This window comes from Tupaia chinensis, unplaced genomic scaffold (assembly GCF_000334495.1).
Source record: "Tupaia chinensis unplaced genomic scaffold, TupChi_1.0 Scaffold000561_1, whole genome shotgun sequence".
Taxonomy (NCBI): Eukaryota; Metazoa; Chordata; class Mammalia; order Scandentia; family Tupaiidae; genus Tupaia; species Tupaia belangeri.
In genome coordinates, this window is record NW_006160074.1 from 4316715 (window position 1) to 4344078 (window position 27364).

Consider the following 27364-nt stretch of genomic DNA (forward strand, 5'->3'; position numbering starts at 1 on the left):
TCCTGCTGCTGGGTGGCTAACTGACACTGTTTGATGTCCAATCCCTGTAGGCTGGTGTCCAATTCCTGTGGCCTGGTGACCTAACACAGAAAACAAAGAATGGTATTATAAAAAGGGCATAGTAGCCAACCACGATGTGCAAGAGTAACATAATGTTCCACGATGCTGAGCCACGTAGGCAGATACTGAGTGCTTCCCCACCTCTCTGTGTGCACTCTGGAAGCAAGTACACATGCCTGAGATTCAGAGTGGCTGGAGGTGGATCATGACATAAAGCCCTTGTTAAAGGTGTGTGTGTACCTCCCTCTTTCACCTTCTTTCCCTCACTCCCACCATCTCTCTTTCTAAAAAGAAATGAGTAAACTTAAGAAAAAAAGGGAAAAAAAGAAAAAAGGATATCGTAAGAAGACTAGAAGCAAGGGAAAGAAGGAAAAGGAGGGCTAGTTCTATTGCCTAGTGGTCATGGAAACCAGATTCTGAATGTTTGACTGAGGTTTAAATCCTAGCCCCGACAGCTTGAGAAACATGCTGGGCAAATGTGTGTAACAAGCCCCAAATCCCAAGAGGATGGAAAAATAGAAAAGGATCATGGCATGACCATGCCCCATTTGAGGGTGTTCTCACACCGAGTACACGCGCCCTCTGAGAATTAAAATAAAAATGGGAGAGGGTGAAGAAAATTGGGGGCTAGATCACCAAGGAAATGATACCAATGTATATCTTCCTCAAAAAAAAAAAAAAAAGGGCATATTTGCTGTTAGCAAAATAATTTCTGAACAAATTAGCATTTAGGTACTTAACCATCAAATTTATTGATGTATGTAAATGCATAAAAAACAATCTGGAAGGATGCATACCGAATAGTTAATTTGTTTACGACAAATGAAAAAATGCATAGAAACAATCTTTGCAATCAAAAGTCTTTAACATTTTTTCAATTTATGGTACCTAATTGCTAGAAACAAAGAAAGAAATAGTACACTGAGAAAAACATACTTTTGGGAACCAGCAGTTAGCGTAATGGCTATGTTGCTGGACTCCCACATAGTCGACCGCGGTTCGCGTCCCGGACCTGGTGGCTTAAAACTCACGCCGGGTGTGTGTGCGTGCATGCCCAAGATCCTGAGAGGAGAATGGAGGAGAAGGGATTGCGGCATGATCATCCCCCCTGGGGGGTGATTTCTCACTTTCTGTCTCTATGTCTCTCTCTGTCTGTCTAGCGAGCACACGTGCCCTATAGAGAAAACCTCTCCCCCGCCCCCCCAAAAAAGAAAAGAAAACCATACTTTTGTCATAATACTTACCTGCAGTTATAGCTGACTGGCTATAGAGTACTGGAGAACTACCAATGGTGGCTGATCTCTGAACAACTGCAGTACTCATTTCTGTAGCTTTTCTTTTTACTGCTTTAGTGGAAGGAGAACTAGAGATGGTAGAATCAGCAGAACTCTGAAACATAAAAACTCTTATCAGTGTCTAAAGACCTTGATTTAATATACTCTTTGAAAATAAAAACCACATCAATCAGACTCCAGTTCCCCAAAACACTGAGAATGCCAGAGTATTAACTCACCTGGGTAGTTACAACTGTGGTTTGTGTTGAAGGTTTCAAGGGAGTATCCTCCTCTGTTCCTGGGGCAGGAGGCTCCTCACTTCCCTCATCCTCCATCTCCACCTCCTGGATCTCACCATCTTCCACGGGAGGAGGGGGAGGAGGAGGTGGGGGCGGAGGAGGAGACTCTGGCGGTGGAGGTGGGGGTGGCGGCATTTCCAAGGGTAATGGAGGCTGAAGCACAGGCACATTTGACTGAAGGAGGGTCCAGAATGGAGTAAGTGGCATGAGTGATGATGAAGAAACTTGACTCGAAAAAGATTCTTTACAAAGAGAACCTATGAAAACAATTAAAGAGTCAGGGAAAAAGACAAAAACTCCGTATTTTACATTCACAGAAATGTGTGATTAACAGAACCAAACATCAATAGAAACCTTGTAGTGTGCAAAGTAGTTTCAAACTGCAGTAACTAGCTCACCTTTCCCCCCACCAAATTTCATCCATAGGCATCTATTCCACGTTGATGTCACTGAAATATTAAACAACTCAGTTCAGAAATGACGGCCATAGAAACAGAAATTTATGAGCTGAACAGTTAGTACTTTTCCCAGCTGTATTACACTGGTCTTATTTCTTGGGTCCAGATTTATGGATAAGTAAATGGAGAACACTACTTTGACTCAGTAAGAAACTCAGTCACCCGAAACTATAGTTGTTGATTTCAAACAATATGTTTCAACATATACTTTAGGAAGACAATACTCTAGTATTTTTTTAAATTTCAAAAGTGAAGTAGTGAGTCAATGGTATGCATCTGCAAAACTAGTTACATGTATTTTGTTTTTTAATGAACTAGATAGATAGGTGGGGGTGGTAACCCAGAGTACTCAATAAAAACACAAAAATTCTACCCATTTGATATTTGGGTCACTGAATTTTAAATCTCCATTTACAAGGTGCTATTGACCTCTGGTTCATCACAACCTTTTGTAAATGACATTCCTTTGCTAAATTATAGCTACACGAGTTAGGGAGGGTATTTAAAAATTTTGTGATGAGAAAAGTAAAATTGAGGACAAATCTTCAAGATTAATGGTAAATCAGATTTTAAAAAGAGGTGTTTGAGGGACAGTAGTTGGCATGGTAATTAATGCTCTGGATAATGGCTGACTCTGTGGTTCAATTCTCAGACCTGGCAGCTTGAAAAACATCCTAGGCATGTGTGCCTACATGCCAAAATACCAGAGGAAATTGGAGAAGGGATTGTAAAGTGGCCATACCATCCCCCTTTCTCACATTCCCTTCTCTCTCCAGCAAGTGCATGTGGTCTCTAGTGGAAATCTTATGAAAGGAAAATAAAAGATGCTTGAAGATGTACAGTGTATGAAATTGCTGTACCTAAAGTCTAAGTTAAGAAATTCCAATAGAAAAGCTGTGAGATCTGCTTTCCTCAAATTTTGCAAAAGCCACCTATGATTACTATTCTTTTTCTGCTGGGAAAAGCTTTAAAGATTAGAGAAAACAGGATATACTTACTTGTAGCCTTCCCCATCCCTCTTTATCGTCAATGGGGAAGTTTCACAATATATGGGACTATTAGATATATATCCTGGAATGTTGAAGGGGATTTTTCTCCCTAAAAATCATAGAATTTAGGAGTAGAAGAGACATGAGAAATCACCCAGTTCCATCTCATATTAAAGGTAATGAAACCCAGGCAGGAACTCACTTGCCCAAGATCATAGGGCTGTTAGTAGCCAGATTAGAGACAGAGCTAATGTCTGACTCCTAATTTAGAACTTTCTATTTTACCAAGATGTCCTGGTGAAATATTAGGCATTCAGGAGCTTTAGAAATTTCAATTCAAATAAATTTCACTTAGATATCCAGATGCAGTCACCTGCTGAATTTCATGGTCAAAAGCGAAATAGGGGGAACCAGCAGTTAGCGTAATGGCTATGTCGCTGGACTCCCATGTAGTCGACCACGGTTCATGTCCCGGACCCAGTGGCTTAAAACTCACGCCGGGCGCATGTGCGTGTGTGCCCAGGATCCTGAGAAGAGAATGGAGAAGGGATTGCGGTGTGGCCATCCCCTCCGGAGGGTGATTTCTTGCTTTCTGTCAATCTGTCTGTCTGGCGAGCGCATGAGCCCTATAGCAAAAACCTCTCAAAAAAAAAAAAAAAAAGTGAAATAGGGGTTCAACTGGGGCCAACAGGTGTTGTGGTGGTTAAAGTATTAGACTCTCACACAAACTGCAGTTTGAATCTTGGACCTGGCAGCCTGAAAAATCATGCCAGGCACATGTGTGCGCAAGCACCTAAAATCCCGAGAATAGATAAGAGATTTTGGTGTGGCCACCCCTCTAGGGGGCTGATTTCTCACATTCTTCCTCTCTGCCTCTTATCAGCTACTGCATGCTCTCTATGGCAAAAATATAAATAATAATGATAATAAATAGGTGCTCAATTATGAAAAGATTTAAGGCAAGGAGAAGGCTATTTACTTTGGCAAATCAACCAGGTAAAAGCAAAGTGATCAAGAACCATGGATTTTGAGTAGCTTTACTTTTTAGGAAACTAAGGTGACACATTGTCTAAAACTTTAAGAAGATAATTCACATTCTTTCTTTAACTGCTCCGAGATATTGCTTACTTGCTAAGAAAAAAAGGCACTGAAAAAAAGTTCACCAAAGGGACCAAATAGGGGTCCAGGAGTAAAACGACATTTTGCATATCAACCCAAGTCCAGAGACTGCCTTGAGTACACTGGGCCTACAAGTGTCTTGCCCATGGTGTGGGAACCTGGCTTGAAGTAGACTGCAGTACTGGATCCTGTTGGAGAGTGCTTTATGCCTCTCTGTCTCTGTCTATGTCTCTGGTCTCTCTTGCTCTTAGAAGAAATCAATAAAATCAGTTTAGCAAGAAGACTTTAATAACGGATTCAAGTTTTATATTTGGCCACATCTAATGTGAATTTATACACTATCTTTTAGACAAATAAAGCCTGGTTATTGTCAGTCAGCCTATACTACATGAAAATACATGAAGATTATTTAAGAACTAAGACAATAAACACTGAAGATCAGCTACTTATTTAAGAATTAATCTTCCTGCCTTTTTGGTAAAGAATTAATTATTATCTTAATAATAATATATTAATATCTTAATAATAATAATAAATTATTTTATTATTTTACCATAGGGTGAGTGTTGCCATAGAGGCAGAACAAGTGAGAAATCATCCCCCGGGGAGTGGGGTGGGGAGAGGGGATAACCAGGCCGCAATCCCTACTCCTCCATTCTTCTCCTGGAACCTTGGATGCACACGTGCCTGGCGTGATCTTCAAGCCAATGAGTATGGGACTCAAACTACAGTTGACCATGTAGGAGTCCAGTAGTCCAGTGATGTAACTACTATGCCATCTGTTGGTCACAGGATTAATCTTCCTTCTAGCTAAGTAACAATATCTGGTAGGCAAATAAATAAATGTCAGATATTAAAATTTTCATAGGTGGGCCAGCAGGTGGAATGGTGGTTAAGGGTACTGAACTTTCCATGGCTGACCAAGGTTTCAGTCCTAGACCTGGCAGAGTGCTTGTTCTCTCTCGCTCTGTCCCTCTCTGGACAAATTAAAATAAATTAACTTAGATAAAAGTAATTCTAAAAAAAAAATTTTTTTTCCAGAGGCTTTTCATTAAAAACATAATGTAACAGATTCAGGATGGTGATGTGCTGTTATACAAAGAAACTCAAAGAAACATAGTAATAATTTTTTTTTTGAGTTTTTTTTTTTTTTTTCCGCTATAGGGTGCATGCACTTGCCAGCCAGACAGAGACATAGAGACAGAAAGCGAGAAATCACCCCTCGGGGGGGATGGTCACGCAGCAATCCCTTCTCCATTCTCCTCTCAGGATCTTGGGCACGCACGCATAGGGCGTGAGTTTTAAGCCACCGGGTCTGGGACTTGAACCGCGGCCGACTACGTGGGAGTCCAGCGACATAGCCATTCCTTAACTCAAGATTAATTATGTCCTTTATGGGCCAGCAGGAGGGGTGCTGGACTCCCACATGGCCAACCACAGTTTGAGTTTCAGTCCTAGTGCCTCAATTTCTCTCTCTCCCTCTTTCAGCCCATGGGCCCTATAGCATGTTTTAAACAACAGTTATACATAAAATTAAATAATTTCAAAAAGTAACAATGTAGTTCATAAACTCCAGCAAAGATAATCCAAAACAACTCAATTTAATGTAAATTTGAGATTAAAGCAGATTTGATAAATTTTGCTACAAACAAGGAACAGCTAAACACTTAAATCTCAAGCTAAATTTACTCAAAACATAAAAGCTGTGTTTTTCTTAACAATAGATAATTATCTCTTTTAGTCTAAATACAAAGAACTTCAAGAAATCCTAGTTGAAATATCCACGAATGTCACATATCTTTAAAAATTAATTAATTATTTTTTTGGGAGAGTTTTTTGCTATAGGGCGTGTGCACTCGCCAGACAGACAGACAGAGAGACAGAAAGCAAGAAATCACCCCCCTAGAGGGGATGGCCACGCCGCAATCCCTTCCCTTCTCCTCCATTCTCCTCTTGGGATCCTGGGCATGCATACACACACGCCCAGTGTGAGTTTAAGCCACCAGGTCCGGGACTTGAACCGCGGTCAACTACGTAGCCATTACGCTAACTGCTGGTCCCTAAATGTCATATTACAATGATAGTTCTCCTTGTTTATAAATTTAATCCTATGTTAGTGTCCCTTAAGAAAACATTTCAGTCTGAAGTCTAAAGGGATTAAAATGATATACACAGCTTTTACCATGTATCAAATAATTTAAAAACTATAAGCTTAACAATAAAACAGTATGGGGATAAAATTTTTTAACTCAATAAACTTTCTTCTTAGGGATTTTTTCGATTTATAGACAGACTTTTTTGTCCCCACAAAAAGAAATTATTGCTCAGCAGTTTTAATCTCAAGGCCAGTTCAGCCATTTCTAGCAAAAAGTTATGTAATAGGGGTTTAGCAGGTGGTACAGTGGTTAAAGCGTCAGTCTCTTACATGGCCAACCGTGGTTTGAGACCCAGACCTGATGGCTTGAAAATCATGCCCTAGAGCATGTGTGTGCATGCCAAAAATCGCAGGAGAATGGAGAAGGGACTACAGTGTGGCCACCCCTCCAGGGGAGGAGGTGATTTCTCACCTTTCCTCTCACGGCCTTTGTCTCTCTATGGTAAGTGCATACACCCTATGGCAAAAAAATCCCTAAAAAAAAAGTTGTATGTAACAGTTCTACTGATGTTAAAAAGAAAAAGCACTGGGACCAGCAGGTGGCACGAAAACTAAGGTGATAGACTCCCACATGGCCAACTGTAGTTAGATTCCTGGATCCCTGGCAACTTGAAAAGCACTTTATGTATGTATGTATGTGCCCAAAATCCCAAGAGGAGAATGAAGAAGAGACTACAATGTGGTTATTCCACTTGGGGACTGACTTCCCACTTTCTCTCTTTCTCTCTCTACCTGGCATGTGTCCTATGCCAAAAACCTTAAAAAAAAAAAAAAAATACAGGGAAAGAAAAAGCAATTCTATGTAACCCAATGCACACAAGATCAGTAAGACAGCCATGCTAGGTATCTTGAAGTATTGCCCTATCTTTAGATACACTATACAAAATATAAACACTGCAACAATAAAAACTAGAACTTGAAAATTTCCTCAGCTGGTCAGAGTACAAGACTTTTCTTTAAAAGATGGTTTCAGAGGACCAGCAGACAGTGTAATGGTTACATCACGGGAGTTTGAGTCCTGGACCCAGCAGCTTAAAACTCACAACAGGCACATGTGTGTGTGCCCAAAATTCCAAAAGGGGGCTGGATGAGAAGGGACTGTGGCCTAGTTATCCTCCTCTCTAGGGGGTGATTTCCTGGTTTCTGTCTCTCCAGCGAGCTCATGTGCCCTACAGCAAAAATCTCTCTCAAAGGAAAGCAAAGATTCAGTAATTTCTGAGCCAATACTTAAATAAGTGTTACATTTTATAACACACATAATATAAATTCTTTATCAGCTTAGGACAGTGATCAGGTATTGCTTTTACATCTCACAAACCTTGGGGCCAAGCTGCTGCGTGGTGGGTTAGGTGTGGGACTGTCACATCACCCACTGTGGTATGAGTCCCAGACTTGAGAGTCACACTGGGTACGGTGCATTCATGCCCAGAGTCCCAAGACAAAAATGGAGATGGAATTGCAGCAAGGTCACTCTGCCTAGAGGGTGATTTCTCACTTTCCCCATCTCCCTCCCACAACCACGTACCCCATGACAAGAAAATAAAAAACAAAAAATACCCCACAAAAGCTCTGACAACAAAGAAACAAACAAATTAGGCTCGTTTTATCAAGGACTTTTCCCTGTAGCACAACTAGTTTTGTTTTAATCATAAAAGAATGGCTCAATATTGTCTTTTTTTTTTTTTTTTGAGAGGTTTTTCGCTATAGGGCGCGTGCGCTCACCAGACAGAGACAGAGACAGACAGAGAGACAGAAAGCGAGAAATCACCCCCCAGAGGGGATGGTCACGCCGCAATCCCTTCTCCTCCATTCTCCTCTCGGGATCTTGGGCACGCACACACACGTGCCCGGCGTGAGTTTTAAGCCACCGGGTCCGGGACGCGAACCGCGGTCGACTACGTGGGAATACAGCGACATAGCCATTACGCTAACTGCTGGTTCCCTCAATATTGTCTTTTTACCACATAGTATGCACCCCATGAGTTATCAACAAAGGGAGAAAATAGCCTATTAATATCACTATAAAGCTTTCCCACTTCATTAGCTACTATCAGTAAATAATTCCTTTAAAAAACAATGTCAAGGTACTGAATTCCTGCATGGCCAACAACATGTGTGTGCGTACCCAAAATCCCAAGTGTGTGGAGGAAGAATTGTGGCGTGGCCATCTCACCTAGGAGGTGATTTCTCACTTTTAGTTTCAAGGTAACCACCCTGTAATTTCAAAGTACACTTCCGAAATGTGAAGGAGAAAACTACTTTCTGCTATGTTCCAAGATTATCAAGAGTTGTATGTGGTTTTGAACTCAAGAGCATCTAATGATGCTCTGTAGGCTATTTATTTGGTACATAACTAGTTTCATCTGGTACGTTACCAGAACTTTTCTACCACTGGGGAAGCAAAATAATATAAACCATCATTTTTGATAGGCAGAAGACAAAAGAATTCAGCTCTTTGCTCTCTATGTTACAAATTTTATTGTTTTATTTTGAAAGGTCTATTATTTTAGAAGCTACTCTAGACTTTTGCCTTCATATACCATCACTTTAATATACAGCTAACAGATTTTAAGATCAAAAGGTTGTTAATCAATCTTTTGACCATGCTTTATGATTGACTGCATTTGTCAAGAAAGATGGATCTAGAAAGAGGAAAAATGTACCTTGTTGTAACACAGCAATCGAGTTGTGTGTCTTTGAAGACCTATCAGATTTTCAGAGTAAGTGAGGAACCTAGGAAAGTCTATTTTCAAATAATGTATGTATATAACTAAACTGAATTATCTAAGAGTACCTAAATAAGATGAACCATACTATTTCTCTTTCTTATTTATATGAGGGGTTGGGCCAGCAGATGAAGTGGTGGTTAACGCTGCTGTACTCCCACATGGCCAACTGAGGTTTGAGTCCTGGACGTGGCAGCTTGTTTTCTTACCTCCCCCCTCCCGCCCGCCCCCCTCCGTCACTGTCTTATGAAAGTGAAATAAATGAATAAAGTTAAATAAAGTAATCCTTAAAAAAATTTACATGAGGGCGCATGTGCTCACTGGAGACACTGAAACAGAAGGAAAGTGAAAAAGCATCCCTTATGGCAAAAAATCTCATGGCAATGGTTTTTTCTCCCTATCTCCCTTCTTGTAGGATCTTGGGCGCGCGCACACACGCGCGCACACACGTACACACACACACACACACACCAGCATGTTTTTCAAGCTGTGTAAAGTTTGTGGGCAACTAAAAAGTGCAATTAAAGATGGCTGAATTTCTCCCCCTTTTTGTTAGCCTTTATGTGATGTCCAGAGACAGGAATTCCTGAGAGGAAAGCACCCTCCGTGGGGAATGGTTACACCACAATCCCTTCCCTTCTGTATCTCCTCCTTTCAGGAGTGTGGGCACACATGCACACATTGCCTGGTGTGTTTCTCAAAAGACCGGGTTGGGACTTTCGCCATGTGGGATCCAGCTGCCTTAAACACTTGTCTTGGTCACATTTCTAATTTAGCTCAGGGGTTAACCATAGTAAAAAAGGTTTTTAAATTTTATTTTATTTATTTTTTTTTTCGTGCTGTGATACCCTCATGACAGAATGATTTTGATTATATTTGTGAATTAGTTGGGTATGGAGTAGTTAAAGCTCATATCGTTTACTTTATGTAAGTTGATGGTATGCCTATTCATTTTTAGAGATTTGCACAACCATCAGATATCAGCCAAACTATCACTATTCTGATAGGTGGGCCCAAAATAATTGTCTGTAGTTCTTAGTGAGTTCAGGAAGGAAGTTAACAAGTGATGAAAAATCAACACTGCTGGGAACCAGCAGTTAGCGTAATGGCTATGTCACTGGACTCCCACGTAGTTGACCGTGGTTCGTGTCCCGGACCCGGTGGCTTAAAACTTACGCCGGGCGCGTATGTGTTCGTGCCCAAGATCCTGAGAGGAGAATGGAGGAGAGGGGATTGAGGTGTGACCATCCCCCCTGGGGGGTGATTTCTCGCTTTCTGTCTCTCTGTCTGTCTCTGTCTGTCTGGCGAGCGCACACGCCCTATAGCGAAAAACCTCTCCAAAAAAAGGGGCACATGCTAATTTCCAGCCATTTATTGACTTAATTTAGGTATAACACGATTTCCATTCCCCCCCTAAGTTCATGCCACTGTTTTTTCAATTAGAAGGTTATATGAATTTTGTTACTTTACAATATAAATTAGCACAAATCTATTTTTTCTAAAATCAGTACCATTCCATTAGTCTAGTTTGTAAATTGCCCCACCTGTGGAATTCTCAGAGGTTTCTGCAGAATTTGAGTCAGTGCCAGCTTTGTCTTTCAAGGTCTGCTTAGGAATAGTCTCATCTCTATTTTCTTGTGCTTGGCTTTCTTCTTCCTCCTCCTCACCATCTGGGAACTCCCACTGAGACTCGCCCGATTGTTCGTTTACATAGAAATACCGTCTATGATCCCTAAATTACAAGAAAGAAAACACATGTTTTAAAACCCATTCCCCTATAAAGACACTTCCATTTGGTCCTGTCCCAGGACAGCAGTCTGCTCTCACAGGGACGAACCTCTTCTTAATGGACTGCTATTCACAAAGGCAACAAAGAGCTTTGACAATTGAGGATGGAAAACCAAGGATAATTCAAAGCTATTTGCACTGCCAGCAGCTCTGTGAATACAGCCCTGAGCCCTCTGACTCCAACAGATGAGTTACAGAAAACATCTTTTTTCTTTTGTTTTTTTTTTTTTGCCAATGTGTAACAGGGTTTCAAGTTTCATTAATGAAGGGACTCAATCGCCTAGAACACTAATTTCCCTTCCAAAGAAGAGAACAACGAAGTTTGTGAAAGGTGACTCTTCCCCTCTTGGACCGTGGAATTCACATTTCATATTCTTGATACCAAACACAGTGAAAGCTAAAGAGAGGGAGAGGATCTGGGAGCTGAAAAATAAAAGAGCAAAGATTTCAAATAACGAAAAAAAAAAATCAAGAAAAGCCAAATATAAAAAGAAATGTTTTCATCTGACCTGCTGGCAGAGGATAGTAATCTTGTTCTTCATTCACATCTTCAGTCACGAAGTTTTCCTTAACTTCACCGAGGTTAATCAGGAGTAGTTGCTTCCAGAGGTCCTGTAAAGCGCACAGAGCTCTCGCATGCGCTTAACCCCCAAGCCCGCCCTACTCCGTGCAACACTCTGGAGAGTAAAAACTGGCTTTGTCCAATCTTGGGAAAAAATCCGTTACATGGAACACTGTAAACATTGCTTTTTGTTTCTCCACTGTGGCTGGCTCAGACTCTGCTCACGGCGCTGTGCCTGCCCAGCACCGCTAACTGCAGCTGTTCTCAGTCTCCAGACAGGCTGTCATGTCGGCAGGCGGTGGTGATCACAAATCATGTCTGAGATGTCAAAGGTGAAAGGTGAAAAGGGGAGAAGAGTGCGTACCTGTCCCAGTGGCAGGACCAGCCTTTAGGAGTGGCGTTTATTTCATACTGTTTTAGTTGTTCTGCTGCATCTTGAAGTTTTCGTTTAAGGTAGCTTCCATTAAGAGCCCCTTCCCGCCAGTCAGCAATTCGAGTCTAGAATCAACAGAAAAATAAAGATATTACTAAGTTAAGAAACAGAAATAAAAGGAACTTATGTCTTATTCTCCAAGGCTGTGTTGCTAAACTCTGACAGAAGAGTAAAGAGGAAAAGAAATTCAATATTAGATATTATTATTACTATTTTTAAAAATTTGATGAGAGAATCACAGAGAAAAAAAGGGAAAGTGAGAAACCAACCTGACAAGTCAAGGACTCGGATCGTGGTCGGCCATGTGGGAGTCCAGCACCTTAACCACTATGCCACCTGCTGGTCCCATCAATGTTAAATTTTATAAAGTAATCTTTTTGGTGACTGGCTCCATGGCCCAATGGATAAAGAAGCTAGATATTACATGGCTGACAACATGCTTTGAGTCCTCATACCAGCTGCTTAAAAAAATCGCTTCACGAGATAGCACTGTGTGAGTCTCAAAACCCCAACAAGATGGAAAAATGGAGAAGGAATTCCAACCACATCTCACTGCTTCTGTGTGTGTGCTTTTTCCCTCTCCTTCTATATGGGCAAGCAAATATGATCTCTGACAATTAAAATAGTAATATTTTTAAAGGAATTATTTAAATTTACTTAATTATTCACTTATTTTTTTAAACTTGACCAGAGACACAGAGAGAGAGAGAGGGAAAGTGAGAAAGCAAGCCACCAGGTCCAGCACTTGAACTGTAGTTGGCCATGTGGGAGTGTTCAGTGCCCTAACCACCACATAACCTGCTGGCCCCATGATGATCTCTTTTTTTGTATGCATTTACCAGAGAGACAAAAAAAAAGTACTCCCCACAAGAGAGCATGGTCATAACACAATCCCTTCCCTATTTCTCCAATCTGTAGGGATTCTGGGCACACAAAGTTTTTTAATCCAATGGGGTCAAGATTTGAGCCCCAGATGGCTGTTTCGGATCCAGCTTCCTTAACTGTTATACTATGAGGACAGTCCATAAAATCTTATTTGTGCTGGAGGATTCTGAAAACTTGAGACCAAACTCCAGTATGTTTTCACACTGCCAGCTTCACACTGCTGGTCCCCAGATGTTTTCATAGATAATTAATTCACTTCAGAAATGTCGGTAATGGTGTAGATGGTGTAATGGCTACATTGCTGGACTCCCATATGTAGCTGACCGTGGTTCAAGTCACAGACCCAGTGGTTTAAACCCACACTGGGTGCGTGTACGTTTGTGCCCAAAATCTCAAGAGGAGAATGGAGGATTAGGGACCCCGGGTGTGGCCACCTCCCCGGGGGATGATTTCTCCCTTTCTGACTCTCTGGCGAGCACATATGCCCTATGGCGAAAACCTCTCTCTCTCAAAAAAGAAAGAAAGAACGAACGAACGAACTAAAGGTTTAGTCTTCTAGAAAAATCAGTCAGCTTCTTCCCTCATACTACCTTGCCATTTTGTAAAGTATGCAGGTTACACACAGAACTCAAAACTTGTGTTTTTCAGTTTTAAGAACTATTTTAGTTAACTTATTTTGACCAGAGAGGGACAGAGCAAGAGAGAGACAAAGTGAGAAGGCAGGCTGCCAGGTCCAGGACTGGAACCACAGTCAGCCATGTGGGAATCCAACACTCTTAACCAACATGCCACCTGCTGGCCCCAAGACCTTGAGTTTTTATAAAAATAGGTTCACGATGCTTTAACTCTCATGGAGTACTTTCAACATTATCTGACTATTATGAAGACAATTTTAATTTGTTAGGACAAAACTCTATACTAAAGCAGGCAACTGAGCCAGCCCCATGGCAGGGTGGTTAAAGGAGTTGCTCTCACATTGCCAAAGGCACAGTTTAAATTCCATACCCAGGGATTTGAAAAAGATATCAGGCTTAGGGACCAGCAGGAGGCGTGGTGGTTGAAGTGCTAGACTCCCACACGGTCTACTGTGGTTCGAATCTTAGACCGGGCAGCTTGTTTTATCACTTTTCCTCTTTCTCTCTGATGACTGCAAACAAAACTAAAAATAAATAAGTAAATGATAAAATTAATAAACTATCTTTTTTAAGAGATTTTTTTTTTTTTTTTTTTTTTGCTATAGAGTAGGTATGCTTGCTGGAAAGAAAGAGATAAAAAGATAGAAATCACTTCCAGAAGCGATGGCCATCCTGCAATCCCTTTTCCTACACTCTACGCTTGGGATTGTGGGTGTGCATGCACATGCACCCAGTGTCAGCTTTTTCAATTTTTAAAAAAACAATTTTAAATTTTATTTCATTCATTATCATCACTATTTTAAGAATCTGAACAGAGAGCCAGCAGGGGGCATGATGGGTAAGGATGCTGGACTCCCATATGGTTTAAATACTGGACCTGGTGGCTTGCTTTCTCACATTCCTCCTCTCTCTTTCTTTCTATCCCTCTCTGGTCAAGTTAAAATGAATGAATGAATGTTAAATAAAGTAGTTCTCTAAAAATGAAATTTGAAGCGAAAAAAAGGGAAAGTGAGAAAACAAGCTGCCAGGTCCAGGACTTGAACTATGGTCGGCCATTTGACTGTCCAGCGCCTAAACCACCATGCCATCTCCTGGTCCCTCAGTGTTTTAAGCTACTGGGTCTGGGACTAGAATTGCAGCGGACCACATGGCAATCAAGTGACGTAAGCATTACACCATCTGCTGGTCCCAATAAATAAATTCTTTGAAAGAAAGAAAAAGATACCACGCTGTGTATTTACAGATGCCCAAATGCCAACAAAGAGAAGAAATGGAGACAGGACTGTGGCATGATCATGCCCCACTAAGGGATGCTGTCTTTCTCTCCTTCTATATCTCTTCTGTTTCTCTGGCAAATGTACATGCCCTCTGACAAATTAAAAAAGAAAAAAATAGGCCATTGAAGGTGGTGTCTTATTATACACAATCTCTCATTAATTTTTCTTTAATCGAGATTTTTGCTATACAGTACATACACTCACGAAAAGACAGAGGGACAGAGAGAGACAGCAAGTGAGAAATCATTCCCCAGGGCAGATGGCCACCCTGTAATCTCTTCTGCATTCTCCCCTCTGAATCCTGGGCATGCTTGCACACGGTCCTGGTGTTGAATTTATGTCACCAGGTCCAGAACTCAAACCGTAATTGACTATGTGGGAGTCCAGCAACGTAATCATTACGCCATCTGCTGGTCCCAATCTCTCAGTATTTTTAACTGTATCTTGCTTTGACTTATAACTCACTTAGTTTCTGAGGTTGGTGGTTCAACTATGCAGCAAAGTTAATAATGTAAATTTAGTATTATATATAATGTAAGCAAGACAGATTCCTAACACACACACAGCATTTTATTGACACATTGACTGGTTTTTCAATATCTGTTTCTTTTTGGGCTAGCTGGTGGTGTGGTACTAAGATGGGTGGATCACACATAGCCGAATACATGGTTTGAATCTTGGCCTCTGCTGCTTGAAAACCATACCAGGCCCAATGTGTGTGTGCACCCAAAATCTCAGAGAAACAGAGAACTGATTGTTATATGACCACACTGCCATGGGAGGTGGTTTTCTGTTTCCCTGTATCTCTCTGGTGAATCCAAGTACCCTCTAGTGAATTAAAAATAATACAGAAAGTAAAAATTCTATTTTCTTTTAGGTTTTTGCCATAGGGGGTGAGTGGTCATCAGAAGGAGAGAAAGTAATAAGGAAAATGAGAGATTATCTCATTGGGGGGATAGCCACACTACAATCCTCTTTCCTCCATTCTCCTCTCAAGACTTTGGGCAAACATATACATGCTCACGGCATGATTCAGTTGCCAGGTCTGGGACTTTCACCATGGTCAGTCACTTGGAAGTCTGGCACCTTAATCACCATGCTACCTGCTCTCCCTAATAAAAACATTCTTTAAATTTTATAATTTCTTACTTACATTTAGTTCTACACATTTGTGGGCATAATATGGCTTTTCAAAGCATACCTGTGGTATATGATAATCAAATCAGGGACACTACTATTCTCATCATCAATAAACAACATTATACTATGTTGTGCACCTTCACCTTTTATTTACTAGGGTTTTTTTGGTGAGCTGTATCATACACATAACATTGCTGGTACAAGTGTCTAACTCACCTCAGTCTGTAAGAGCAGCACATGGAAGTTGGAGATGGACTGTCTGTTAATGCCTAGAAATTCAAATTTACTTGTCAGGGTATTTGCCAGTTCTCCAATCTGAAACTATAATGGAAAAAAAAAGTTAAAGTAAAAATAAAATCAGTAACTGATTTCAGTATATTTTAATTTTTCATTTACTGCTGTAGATACTAGAAGTATGTCTATAAACGCTATGTCAATAACTGCACGTAGTTATGTAAAATATAAAATTCTACTTGTAGTAAATCAATTCATATAACAATATGATAAATAATGACAAAAAGTCTAAATACCTACTTACTCACACACATCATCATAAGGTATTGTTCTAACACACCATTGTAGGCAACAGTTGAAAATACAGTCTAAGCTTTAGAAATTCAACTCTTAGAAATACCAAAATAGAGGGAAGGAAGAGATTTTTTAAAAATTAAAAAGAAAGAAAAGAAGTAACAGAATAAGAAAAGTTTGCCAGGGCTGAAAAGGAGGGGAACAGGAGAGACGCTGGTCAATGAGCACAAACTCTGAGTCACCAAGTGAGAGAGTTCTGGAGCTCAGACACAGTGCAGCAGTGACTACACTGACCGTATCATATACTGTACACCTGAAATCTACTGAGAAAACAGATCTCAAAATTTCACAGCAAAGGATAGCTGTGAGATCAGATGATGGATAGATTAGATTTTTTGTGATAATCACAACACAACGTACATATGTGATAAAATATCCTGTTATACACAGCAAATATTACCAAGTTGGAAAAAATAATTTGAAAAATTAATGAACTGCCAGAGAGAAATAGAGTGAGTGACGGAGGGAAAGCAAGAAAGCAAGCCACCCAGTCCAGTACTCAAACCAGTCGGCCATGTGGGACTCCACCACCTTTAACTACCACATCACTTGCTGGCCCCAGAAAAAGTAATTTTTAAAACAGCTTGCCGGAGGGTATAAGTGCTTGTAAGAAACACGGAGAAAGCGAGGGGGAGAGAGCTCCCCCTCAATGACGTGTGGTCACTTATAATCCTTTTCAACCCTGTCTGGATTTTGGGTGCTAGCACACACAAATACCCATGTCTTTTTCAAGCTGCTGGAGCCAGAATGTAAACCATACCACCAGCTGGCCCTCTTTAGGTATTATCTTTTTACCTAACCAAAGATTTAGATTTGGAGACAGTAAAGATTATTTACTGGGGCCATCAGGTGGCATGGTGGTTAAGGCGCTGGATTTCCACATGGATGACCATGGTTCAAATCCTGGATGTTGTGGCTTGCTTTCTCACTCTCTCCCTCTCCCTTTGTCTCTCTCTTTTCTTTTTCTCTTTTTTTTTTTTTTTGGAGAGATTTTCGCTATAGGGCACGTGCGCTCGCCAGAGAGACACAGAGACAGAAAGCGAGAAATCACCCCCCAGGAAGGATGGTCACGCCACAATCCCTTCTCCTCCATTCTCCTCTCAGGATCTTGGGCACGTACGCACACACGCCCGGCGTGACTTTTAAGCCACTGGGTCCAGGAAGCGAACCGCGGTCGACTACATGGGAGTCCAGCGACATAGCCATTACACTAACTGCTGGTTCCCTCTCTCTCATGAGTGCACACGCCCTAGAGCAAATTAAAAATTTATACTAACAATAAATAAAATTAAACACATAAATGTTTGTTTGTTAAGAAAAGGTTACTTTTACTACTTGCTTTATAATAAAAAAGAATTTAGGGCTAGGAAGTGGCATGGAAATTAAGGGGGCTGGATCCCACATGGCTGACCATGGTTCAAATTTTGGACCTGGTCGATTGAAAAATCACACTTCAGGGGCTGGCAGGTGGCACTGAGGTTAAGGCACTAGACTCCCACTTGGCCTACTATGCTTTGAGTCCCAGAACTGGCTGCTTGCTTTCTAGATTTCCCTTTGTCTCTCTCTGGTCCAATTAAAAAATAATACTAATAACAAATGGAAATAAATAAATATTTTTTAATAAGAAAAGAAAATCACATTGGGTACATCTGGATACATGCATGTCCCCAAAATCCCTAAAGAAGATTGAAGAGGGGACTACATTGTATAGAAATCACCCCGCAGAGGTGCCCTGTCTCTGTCAAGAGTGTGTACCATATAGCAAACAAAAAGAAAACAAAAAGTTAATTAGCTTAGGGGCCAACAGGTGACGTGGTAGGTTAAGGGTGCTCGACTTCACCACATCGGTGCCCATGGTTCAAGTCCAGGAACTGTCAGCTTGCTTTCTCACTTTTTCTCTCTGTCCTTCTCTGCTCAGATTGAATAATAATAAATAAATAAATTACAATAATTCTAAAAAAAAGAGAGAGAGAGACAGAGAAAGAAAAAGTTAGCTTAATGGTTGGCCTTTTAAAAAACATTTGTGGGGACCAGCAGTTGGTATAATGGCTTTGTTGCTGGTCTCCCATGTTGTCAACCACAGTTCGAGTTTCAGACTTTGTGGCTTAACTTCATGATGGGCGCATGTGCATGAGTGCCCAGGATACTGAGAGAAGAATGGAAGAGAAGGGATTTGCGGCGTGGCCATCCTCCCTAGGGGATGATTTTCCTTTTCTGTTTCTTTATGGTGAGCGTATACACCCTATAGCAAAAACCTCTCAATTAAAAAAAAAAAAAAAATTGTGAGGTTGTATTAAATAATATACATACTTTCAAATCCTGTTCTTCTTCTACTTTAGGTACTACTGTTTGTACTTTTGTCTTCTCTGGAGAGTCTTCTACTTCTATCTCTTTGTCTGAATTCTCATCTGTTTTTTCTGAATTTTCAGTACCAACTGCTGTAAAAGAAAATATATCCAATTAAACCAAAAGGATTGATAGCAATAATAAACCCCTTACTAAAAGACTATTTTCTTGCATCTAAATAAAACTCGTATACTAGTTCCACTTTTCCATGAATTTTTTCAAGTTCCCTCACATGAGTATTCTTTATCCTGTTGGGAGGGCATGATGCAAAACAAAGCTTTTAAAATTAAAATAACAGCAGTGTTGATTTTTTTTTTTTGGGGGGGGGGAGATTTTCACTATAGGGCGCATGTGCTCGCCAGACAGACAGAGAGAGACAGAGAGACAGAAAGCGAGAAATCATCTCCCCCAGGGGGGATGGTCATACCACAATCCCTTCTCCTCCATTCTCCTCTCAGGATCTTGGGCACGCACACGAGCCCGACGTGAGTTTTAAGCCACCGGGTCTGGGACACGAACCGCAGTCAACTATGTGGGAGTCCAGCGACATAGCCATTACGCTAACTGCTGGTTCCCAGCAGTGTTGATTTTTCATCACTTGTTAACTTCCTTCCTGAACTCACTAAGAACTACAGACAATTATTTTGGGCCCACCTATCAGAATAGTGATAGTTTGGCTGATATCTGATGGTTGTGCAAATCTCTAAAAATGAATAGGCATACCATCAACTTACATAAAGTAAACGATATGAGCTTTAACTACTCCATACCCAACTAATTCACAAATATAATCAAAATCATTCTGTCATGAGGGTATCACAGCACGAAAAAAATAAATAAATAAAATAAAATTTAAAAACCTTTTTTACTATGGTTAACCCCTGAGCTAAATTAGAAATGTGACCAAGACAAGTGTTTAAGGCAGCTGGATCCCACATGGCGAAAGTCCCAACCCGGTCTTTTGAGAAACACACCAGGCAATGTGTGCATGTGTGCCCACACTCCTGAAAGGAGGAGATACAGAAGGGAAGGGATTGTGGTGTAACCATTCCCCACGGAGGGTGCTTTCCTCTCAGGAATTCCTGTCTCTGGACATCACATAAAGGCTAACAAAAAGGGGGAGAAATTCAGCCATCTTTAATTGCACTTTTTAGTTGCCCACAAACTACATTTAAAGTGCCTACTCTTATAACTAAGCCTATTCATTAATGGAAAATGCAATCATCCATATTATTACAACTGGGACAGACACAAGAATTAAACAATATTTTCTTTCTTTTTAAGTTTTTGCTGTAAAGTGTGTGTGCTTGCTAGAGAGGGGGATAGTGAGAAATCATCCTAAGGGGTGATGGGTACACTGCAATTCTCTTCCATTCTATTCTCTTGGGATTTTGGGCACACACACACACACACACACACACACGGCGTACACACAACGTCTCTGGTTCCGGGACTGAAACTGCAAAGTCAGTCATGTGGGATTCAGCAATTTAATTACCACACCACTGCTGGCCTCATATTTCAATTTATTTTCTGAAACAAGGTGTTCACTGAGTCCAGACTATACTCAAACGTGCAAGCCTCTTGCCGCAGTCTCCCAAATAGAGATTTGAAACTCATTCCACCGATGTGTGATGTGAGCCCAAAATCCCAGGAGAAAAATGGAAAAGGGAATGCGATGTGGCCATTCCACCTGGCAGGCAATTTCTTACTTTCTCTGTCTCTCTAGTGAGCACACACATTCCACAGCAAAAATCTCTTTTTAAAAAGAATTATTTACTTTTCTTTAATGCTATTATTTTTTAAAAGAATTATTTAACTTTATTTACTTATCTATTTTTAATTTGATCAGAGAGAGAGGGAAGAGAGCAAGCCACCAGGTTTGAGATTTGTACCGCGGCCAGTCACGTGGGAGTGCAACATGACCACGCACCTCGCCAACTGCCAGCCCCTTTAACACTGTCATTTTTAAAAAACTGACTGGAGAGACATAGGGAGAGAAGAAAGTGAGAAAGCAAGCCACCAGGTCTAGGACTTGAACCGAGGTTGGCCATGTAGTAGTTCAACACATTAACCACCTGCTGGCCTGCAAAAATCTCAATTAAAAAAAAAGGGGAAATGACCTGAAAAGACACAGCAAAAACCAGGTCACAGACGTAAAGGAAAAGATGAAGGGCGATGGAGAATTTTACTTCTACATCATTAACTAGAAGGAAAAAATTCATGGCAACAGGTCGCACCGTGGTTAAGACACTGGATCCCACATGGCTTAGTGCATGGTCTGAGCCTCAGCCCCAGGAGCTTAAGAAACGTGGTGTGCCCAAAACCTCGAGAGGCTGAAGAAACAAAGGACTACAGCGTGGCCTTGCCCCCTAGGGTGTGATATCTCACTTTTCTTTTGTCTGTATTGTCTGTCTGTCTCTGGAAACTGCCCATAATAGTGGTAATATAAAATAAAAATTAAAAAAGAAAAGAAAAACTCAAACAAGAATGTCTGCATTTATTACATGTTTTTGTTTCTCTGGTTTTCTGATCATGAACTATCAAAGTATCTTCTGGTATACCCAACTATGATTTGGTGTTTGAAACTTATTGCTAGCTTTCTACTATAAAGACTAAAATACTGGAGACCAGCAGGTGCCAAAATGGTTACATTACTGGACTTCCACCACGTAGTTGACCATAGTCCAAGCCCCAGACCCAGTGGCTTAAAACTCATACCTGGTGCATATGTGGGTATGCCCAAGATTCTGAGAGAAGACTGGAGGAGGAGGGATTGTGGCATGGCCATCCTTCCTGGGGGGGTGGGGGCAGATAAAATGATTGTAAAAGTGTGGAACGTATACAGAATACTACTTAGCCATAAAAAAAAAAAAAAGATTAAAATAACGGCTTTATTCACAACTCTCTGACAGTAAACTGGAAAAATGCAGAAGGACCTCTACTACTTCAAAGTAGAAAAGTTGGGTCCTCATGATAGGACCAAATCATTAACCAAAACCACACAGAAGCTGGATAACTTGTACAGAGAGTAAGCAAAAACGAGGCTGGCGTTACAAGAGGTAGTGCCTGCCATACTTGCTAATGAACAAATGAAACTGAACAAAGGAAAGCCTTTGAAAAGCAAAGGAAAGGCTTAGGCAGACCAATGCAATTTTCGTGGCAAGCAATAAAAAGAAAAGTGGGGATGTGTCGGTCCATATTATATTTTTTTGCTTTTGAAGGAAAATTTGCACTCAGTAATAAATACGTGACCCAATGGATCTCTGGAATTCTTCCTCAACTACAGGTAGAAAAGGAAAAGAGAGAGAGAGAAGTGGAAGGAAACTTCCTTTCCAAACTTCCCCCAAAGGATGAAAAGTGCTATTTCCCCCTTTTTGCTGAAAAGGGAACAAGAAAGGATAAAGAATGGTTGCCTCTCTACCTTCTTGGAGAGTTTTTGTTTTGTTGTTTTTGCTATAGGGCGTGTGCCCCAGGGGTGATGGCTCACTGCAATCCCTTCTCCTCCATTCTCCTCTCGGGATCTTGGGCACAAACACACACGCGCCCAGCTTGAGTTTTAAGCCGCTGGGTCTGGGACTCGAACCACGGATGACTACATGGGAGTCCAGCAACATAGCTATTACACTAACTGCTGGTCCCCCTCTCTACATTCTTCAACTCTCAGGTCAAATGTAAAGTACACGTTACCAGCTTCTCCGTTTTCTGGACTCTCCCGTCCAGTTTTGCTGGAACTCCGACTGGTGGACTCTGGACTGGTAGCTCGAACAAACATCTTCCATTTTCCTCTTTTAGACATAAGTCTACGCATTCCATCTTGAGATGCTGGCTGGCTGATATCAGATCGTGGACTAGACCCCGACACACTACCATCTCCTTCCTCCAAGGCTCGCAACTCTGCCTACAAAGACATGACAACAGAGTGCCATAAGCTGCTTATCCTCCTTTAAGCATCAGTGGTAGTAAGAATGAAAACCACGACTAAAAGGAAACTCATTTATTACATTTTCCCATCACAACCATTAACAGTCCATATGTAATTGCTCCTTGATGAAAACTTTTCATGATCACAGTGAAAAATAATCACGTGGAAGTGGACAGGTTCTAGAGAGCCACAATTACGTAAAATTTTCTAATATGTATACCCAACAGAAAAAGCTGAATTTAACTAGTCCTGTTCCATGGCTTCAGATTTTTCAAGTGGTTGAAAGCTCCAAGATAATAGCTACTGTAACACACATTAGGATGAGCCAGCACGGTAGTCTAGTGGTTAAGAGAATGATATCCCACATGGCTGACCCTGGTTCAAACACTGGCCCTGCAGCATTGAAAAAATGCACTAGGTGTGCACACTTGACCAAAATCCTGACAAGATGGAGAAATAAAGGAGACTGTATTTGGTGTGACCACACCCCATCAGGAGTGCTTTCTCCTCTCCCTCTCTCTGGCCAATACACATGTTCTTTGAGAATTAGAAAAGGAAAAGGAGGGACTGGCAGGTGGCGTGGCAGTTAAGGCACTGTACTCCCATACAGCTGAACACAATTAGAGTCCTGAACCCAGCAGTTTAAAAATCATGCCAGGAACGTGTGTGCATGTGCCTCAAATCCTAGGAGAACAAAGGAGAAGAGAATGTGGTGTGGCCATCACCCCTGAGGGGTGTGATTTCCCACTTCTCCTCTCACTGCCTTTCTCTGAGTGCAGTGAGTGTATATGACCTATGGCAAAAAACTAAAAAAAAGGAAACCTTTTCTAAAAATTACTTCATTATATAATTATTATTTTTGTTTACTTTGCTATCAGGCACTTGTACTCACCAGAGAGAGAGAGAGAGAGAGAGAGAGAGAAAGCAAGGTGCCAGGTCCAGGACTCGAACCACAGTTGCTCAAGTTGGAGGTCCAGTGCCCTAACTACCATGACACTTGCTGGTCCCAAAAGAAACTTTAAAAAGAAAAAAAAGCTAAAAAGGATTCTACTTTGGGGCAAAGTCCTCATTCTTGTCTCTCTCTAGCTCAAAGAAACATGGGGCCAGGAGGCGGCTTGGTGGTTAAGGTGCTGGACTCCAACATGGCTGACTGATTCAAGTCCTAGACATGGCAGCCTGGTTTCCCATCTTCTCTCTTTCTTTCTCTCTCTCACTCTGAGTGCATATGCCCTATGGCAAAGAATTATTTTTTGGAAAGGTTTTTGCTATAGGTCACATGCACTCGCCAGAAAGACAGAGAGACAGAAAACGAGAAATCACCCCCCGGGGGGATGGTCACGCCGCAATCCCTTCTCGTCCATTCTCCTCTCGGGATCTTGGGCATGCACACACACACGCCAGGCATGAGTTTAAGCCACCAGATCTGGGACTCGAAACACAGTCGACTACATGGGAGTCCAGCGACACGGCCATTATGACAACTGCTGGTCCCCCTATAGCAAAAAGTTTAAAGTAATAAATTATATAAATAATTCTTCAAAAAAAGAGAGAAAGAAATACAAATTTGGGAGCCAGAAGGTGGCATGGTGGTTAAGGTGCTGATTCCTACATGGTTAAGGTAGAAGGGATTGTTGCACCAAACATGGTTAAAGTCCCAGACCTGAAAGCTTGAAAATCTTATCAGGCATGTGCTCAAGATCCTGAGAGGAGAATGGAGAAGGGATTGTTGCAATACCCTCTCTTCCGGAGGTATTTCTCACTTCTTTTCTCACTGTCTATCTCTCTCAGTAAGCACATGTAAAAACCTTAAAAAAAAAAAAAAAAGAATCAACAATCTTTTTTTCCTTTACTTTGGCCTACCACAGTGTGTACTGCTTAGATGCTATGCTGTTCAGGCTTGGACCATACAATGTGAGTTTCGGTCACCTGGGTTTGATTCCCAGTCTGATCAAAAGGCAAAAGGTCAGACACCACGGTGTGTGCCTGTAATCTCAGCAACTCTCAGGAGGCAGGGGGACTGTGAGTTTGAAGGCTGGACTAGACTACAGAGCAAGATTCGGGTTTTTTGTTTTTTTTTTAGATTTCTGCCGAAGAACACATGCGCTCACCTGAGAGAGAGGAGAAAAGTCACTCAAGGGGGTAGTGCATACAACAGTCCCTTCTCCAATCTCTTTTTGGGATATTTGGCATACACGCACACACATGCCCAGAGTGTTTTTAAAACCACCAGGTCCAGGACTCAAACCACAGAAACAGACACATGGGAGTCCAGCATCGTAACCACCACGCAACCTCCTGGCCCCTGACCCTGTCTTTTTGAGCCAGGCCCAACCACTGTGTCCTAGGCAGTAGGTGCTACTACATATTACTAGAGACATATGGGAGGCCCAGATTTAGCTCTTGGGTCAACCTGAACATGCTAGGTGCACCGAGACATGCCCTTGACCATGGGTAGATGGGAGGCTGAGGAGAGGATCAAGGGAAGACCCTGTCAAGGGTATCTGTGTCTGTGTGTATTTCCGTGTGTGTGTGTGTGTGTGTGTGTTTCATTCTCTCTCTTATCAAAGGAAGAAACAAATTTCATTTAGGGTTGACCCTACAGAGCAGTGCTTAAGGGCACTGCACTGGGTGTTAAGTTCCCACTTCTGGTTTAGAAGCTTGAGCTGGGTAGTACGAAGAACATGCCATGCACGCATTCATCAAGTGTGCCCCCAAATCCTGACAAAACAGAGAAAAAAGTTGCCTGTGAACCATACTTCTTTAAGAGAAGGCGGATTAGGGGACAGCATGTGCCGTAGTGGTAAAGGTGCTGGACTCCCACATGGCAGGATCATAGTTCAAATCTCAGACCTGGTAGGTTGCTTTCTCACTTTCTCTCTCCCTCCCTTCCTCTCTGGTGAGTATACGTGCCCTGTAGCAAAATGAAAAATAATAATAGTAATAAATAACTTTTTTAAAAAGGAAGGTATATTAAATTTAGGTTCCTTTTCAAGTTGCATTTAACTACTGAAACAATGCCATAGCTGATTGCTGGAAGTCAACTTGTACTTCTACTTAAGATTAAAAACACAGAGTTGATGTTATTTTGCAATGTCCATTTGTCTTCTAGGGTCCTTATTATTTTTGACAGATGTTTGCTACAGGGTGCATGTGCTTGCCAGAGAGACAGAAAGTAAAAAATGACCCCCCAGTGGGAATGGCCATGCCACAATCCCTTCTCAATTCTCCTCTTGGGATTTTGGGCGGGCCCACACACGTCTGACCTGAGTTTCAAGCCTCCAGGTCTGGGGCTCAAACTGCAGATGGCCATGTGGGAGTCCAGCAATGTAACCATTATGCCATTTGCTGGTACTCACAATGTGCATTTGTTAAAAATGCTAAATTAGGCCAGCCTATGGTCTAATAGTTATGACAGAATGTCACATGGCCAAATGAGCAGTTCAATTTCTAGATCTGGCAGCTTGAAAAACATGCTGGGCATGTGTGCATGCTTACCCCAAATCCTGAAGTAAAGGAGAAACTGAAAGAAGGGACTATGGTGTGACCATTCCCCATGGAGGGGTACTTTTCCTCTCTCCTCTCTGGGAAGTGTGCATGATCCCAAGGACAAATAAATAAATAAATAAATAAAGGCTAAACCGAAGTTTTATCACTCTCATGTTTCTTGTTATATCACAACAATGCCACATGTTTAATGGTTGCCAACTATCAAAAGTGTTATCAGGGACCAAAACAACTATAATGTCACAGGTTTTAAGGATTTTGTTTTTAAAGAATTATTTATTATTATTATTTAATTTGACCAGAGAGAGACAGAGAGGCAGAGAGAGGGAAAGTGAGAAAACAAGCTGCCAGGTCCAGGACTTGAACCATGCCAGCTATGTGGGAGTCCAACACCTCAACCACCAGCCCATCTGCCAGCCCCAACAGGTTTTAACTTTTTAATCCCTTAAGCCTAAACATACCTGGACAAAGAGGTAAGAAAACCATAACCTCAATAACGGCTTTAAGTTGAGCATCACGATCACTAAGTACGACACTACCGAGGGGAGAAACTAGAATAAAATTTTTCAAAACTTACCTTTTTCCTTTCTAAAACTAGCTCCAGCTCAAGAGTATCTTGTTCCTCTTCCTCCTCGCTCTCTCCTGATTGAACAACACTGCAGAGGTCCTCCTGGGAAGGGTCTTCTATATTGTCCATCATGATTTCCTGTGGTTTTCCTACTGTTGCTGTTTCTTCTGTTGCTGGACTTGCTTCTTTCACTTCTGAGACTGCCTCTACTTCTTTACAAATTACTTTTCTTCTCCATCTCTCTTCTTCTTCTTTTATTCCCTCAGGTAAGAGAGGAGCAAGCAGTGATGCTGCCACCCCTTTCTTCTCCTCCTCACTGTTTGAGAGAGCCTGAATCCCTTCATTTACTTCCTGTGAAGAATAAAGTGATTCAGAATCAATTCTCAAAGAAACCTAACTCACATAATGTATTTGAATGTTTATATTAACTATATTTTCAATCACTGTATACTTTTAACAATTACTTCTATTTAAATTTATTTACTAATTTTTAATTTGACCAAAGAGGGATAGAGCAAGAGAAAGAGAGGTAAAGTGAAAAAGCAAGCCGCCAGGTCTGGGACTTGAACCATGGTTGGCCATGTGGGAGTCCAGCACCTTTAACCATCAGGCCACTAGCGAGCCCCATGTATA

General features: G+C 41.4%; 1 protein-coding gene across 1 annotated transcript in view; it reads right to left on the reverse strand.

Annotated features, from left to right (window-relative positions):
- Window positions 1-27364, reverse strand: part of FNBP4 (formin binding protein 4) — a gene marked incomplete at its 5' end in the record, with an annotated part of 62678 nt that overhangs the window by 15246 nt on the left and 20068 nt on the right. Inside the window, 9 exon segments of the mRNA XM_006157851.3 lie at window positions 1-80; window positions 1305-1449; window positions 1574-1890; window positions 10625-10812; window positions 11795-11928; window positions 16017-16121; window positions 18699-18826; window positions 22425-22635; window positions 26741-27082. The exon segment at window positions 1-80 is cut by the window's left edge and continues 6 nt beyond it. Coding sequence (XP_006157913.2) covers window positions 1-80; window positions 1305-1449; window positions 1574-1890; window positions 10625-10812; window positions 11795-11928; window positions 16017-16121; window positions 18699-18826; window positions 22425-22635; window positions 26741-27082 — 1650 coding nt within the window.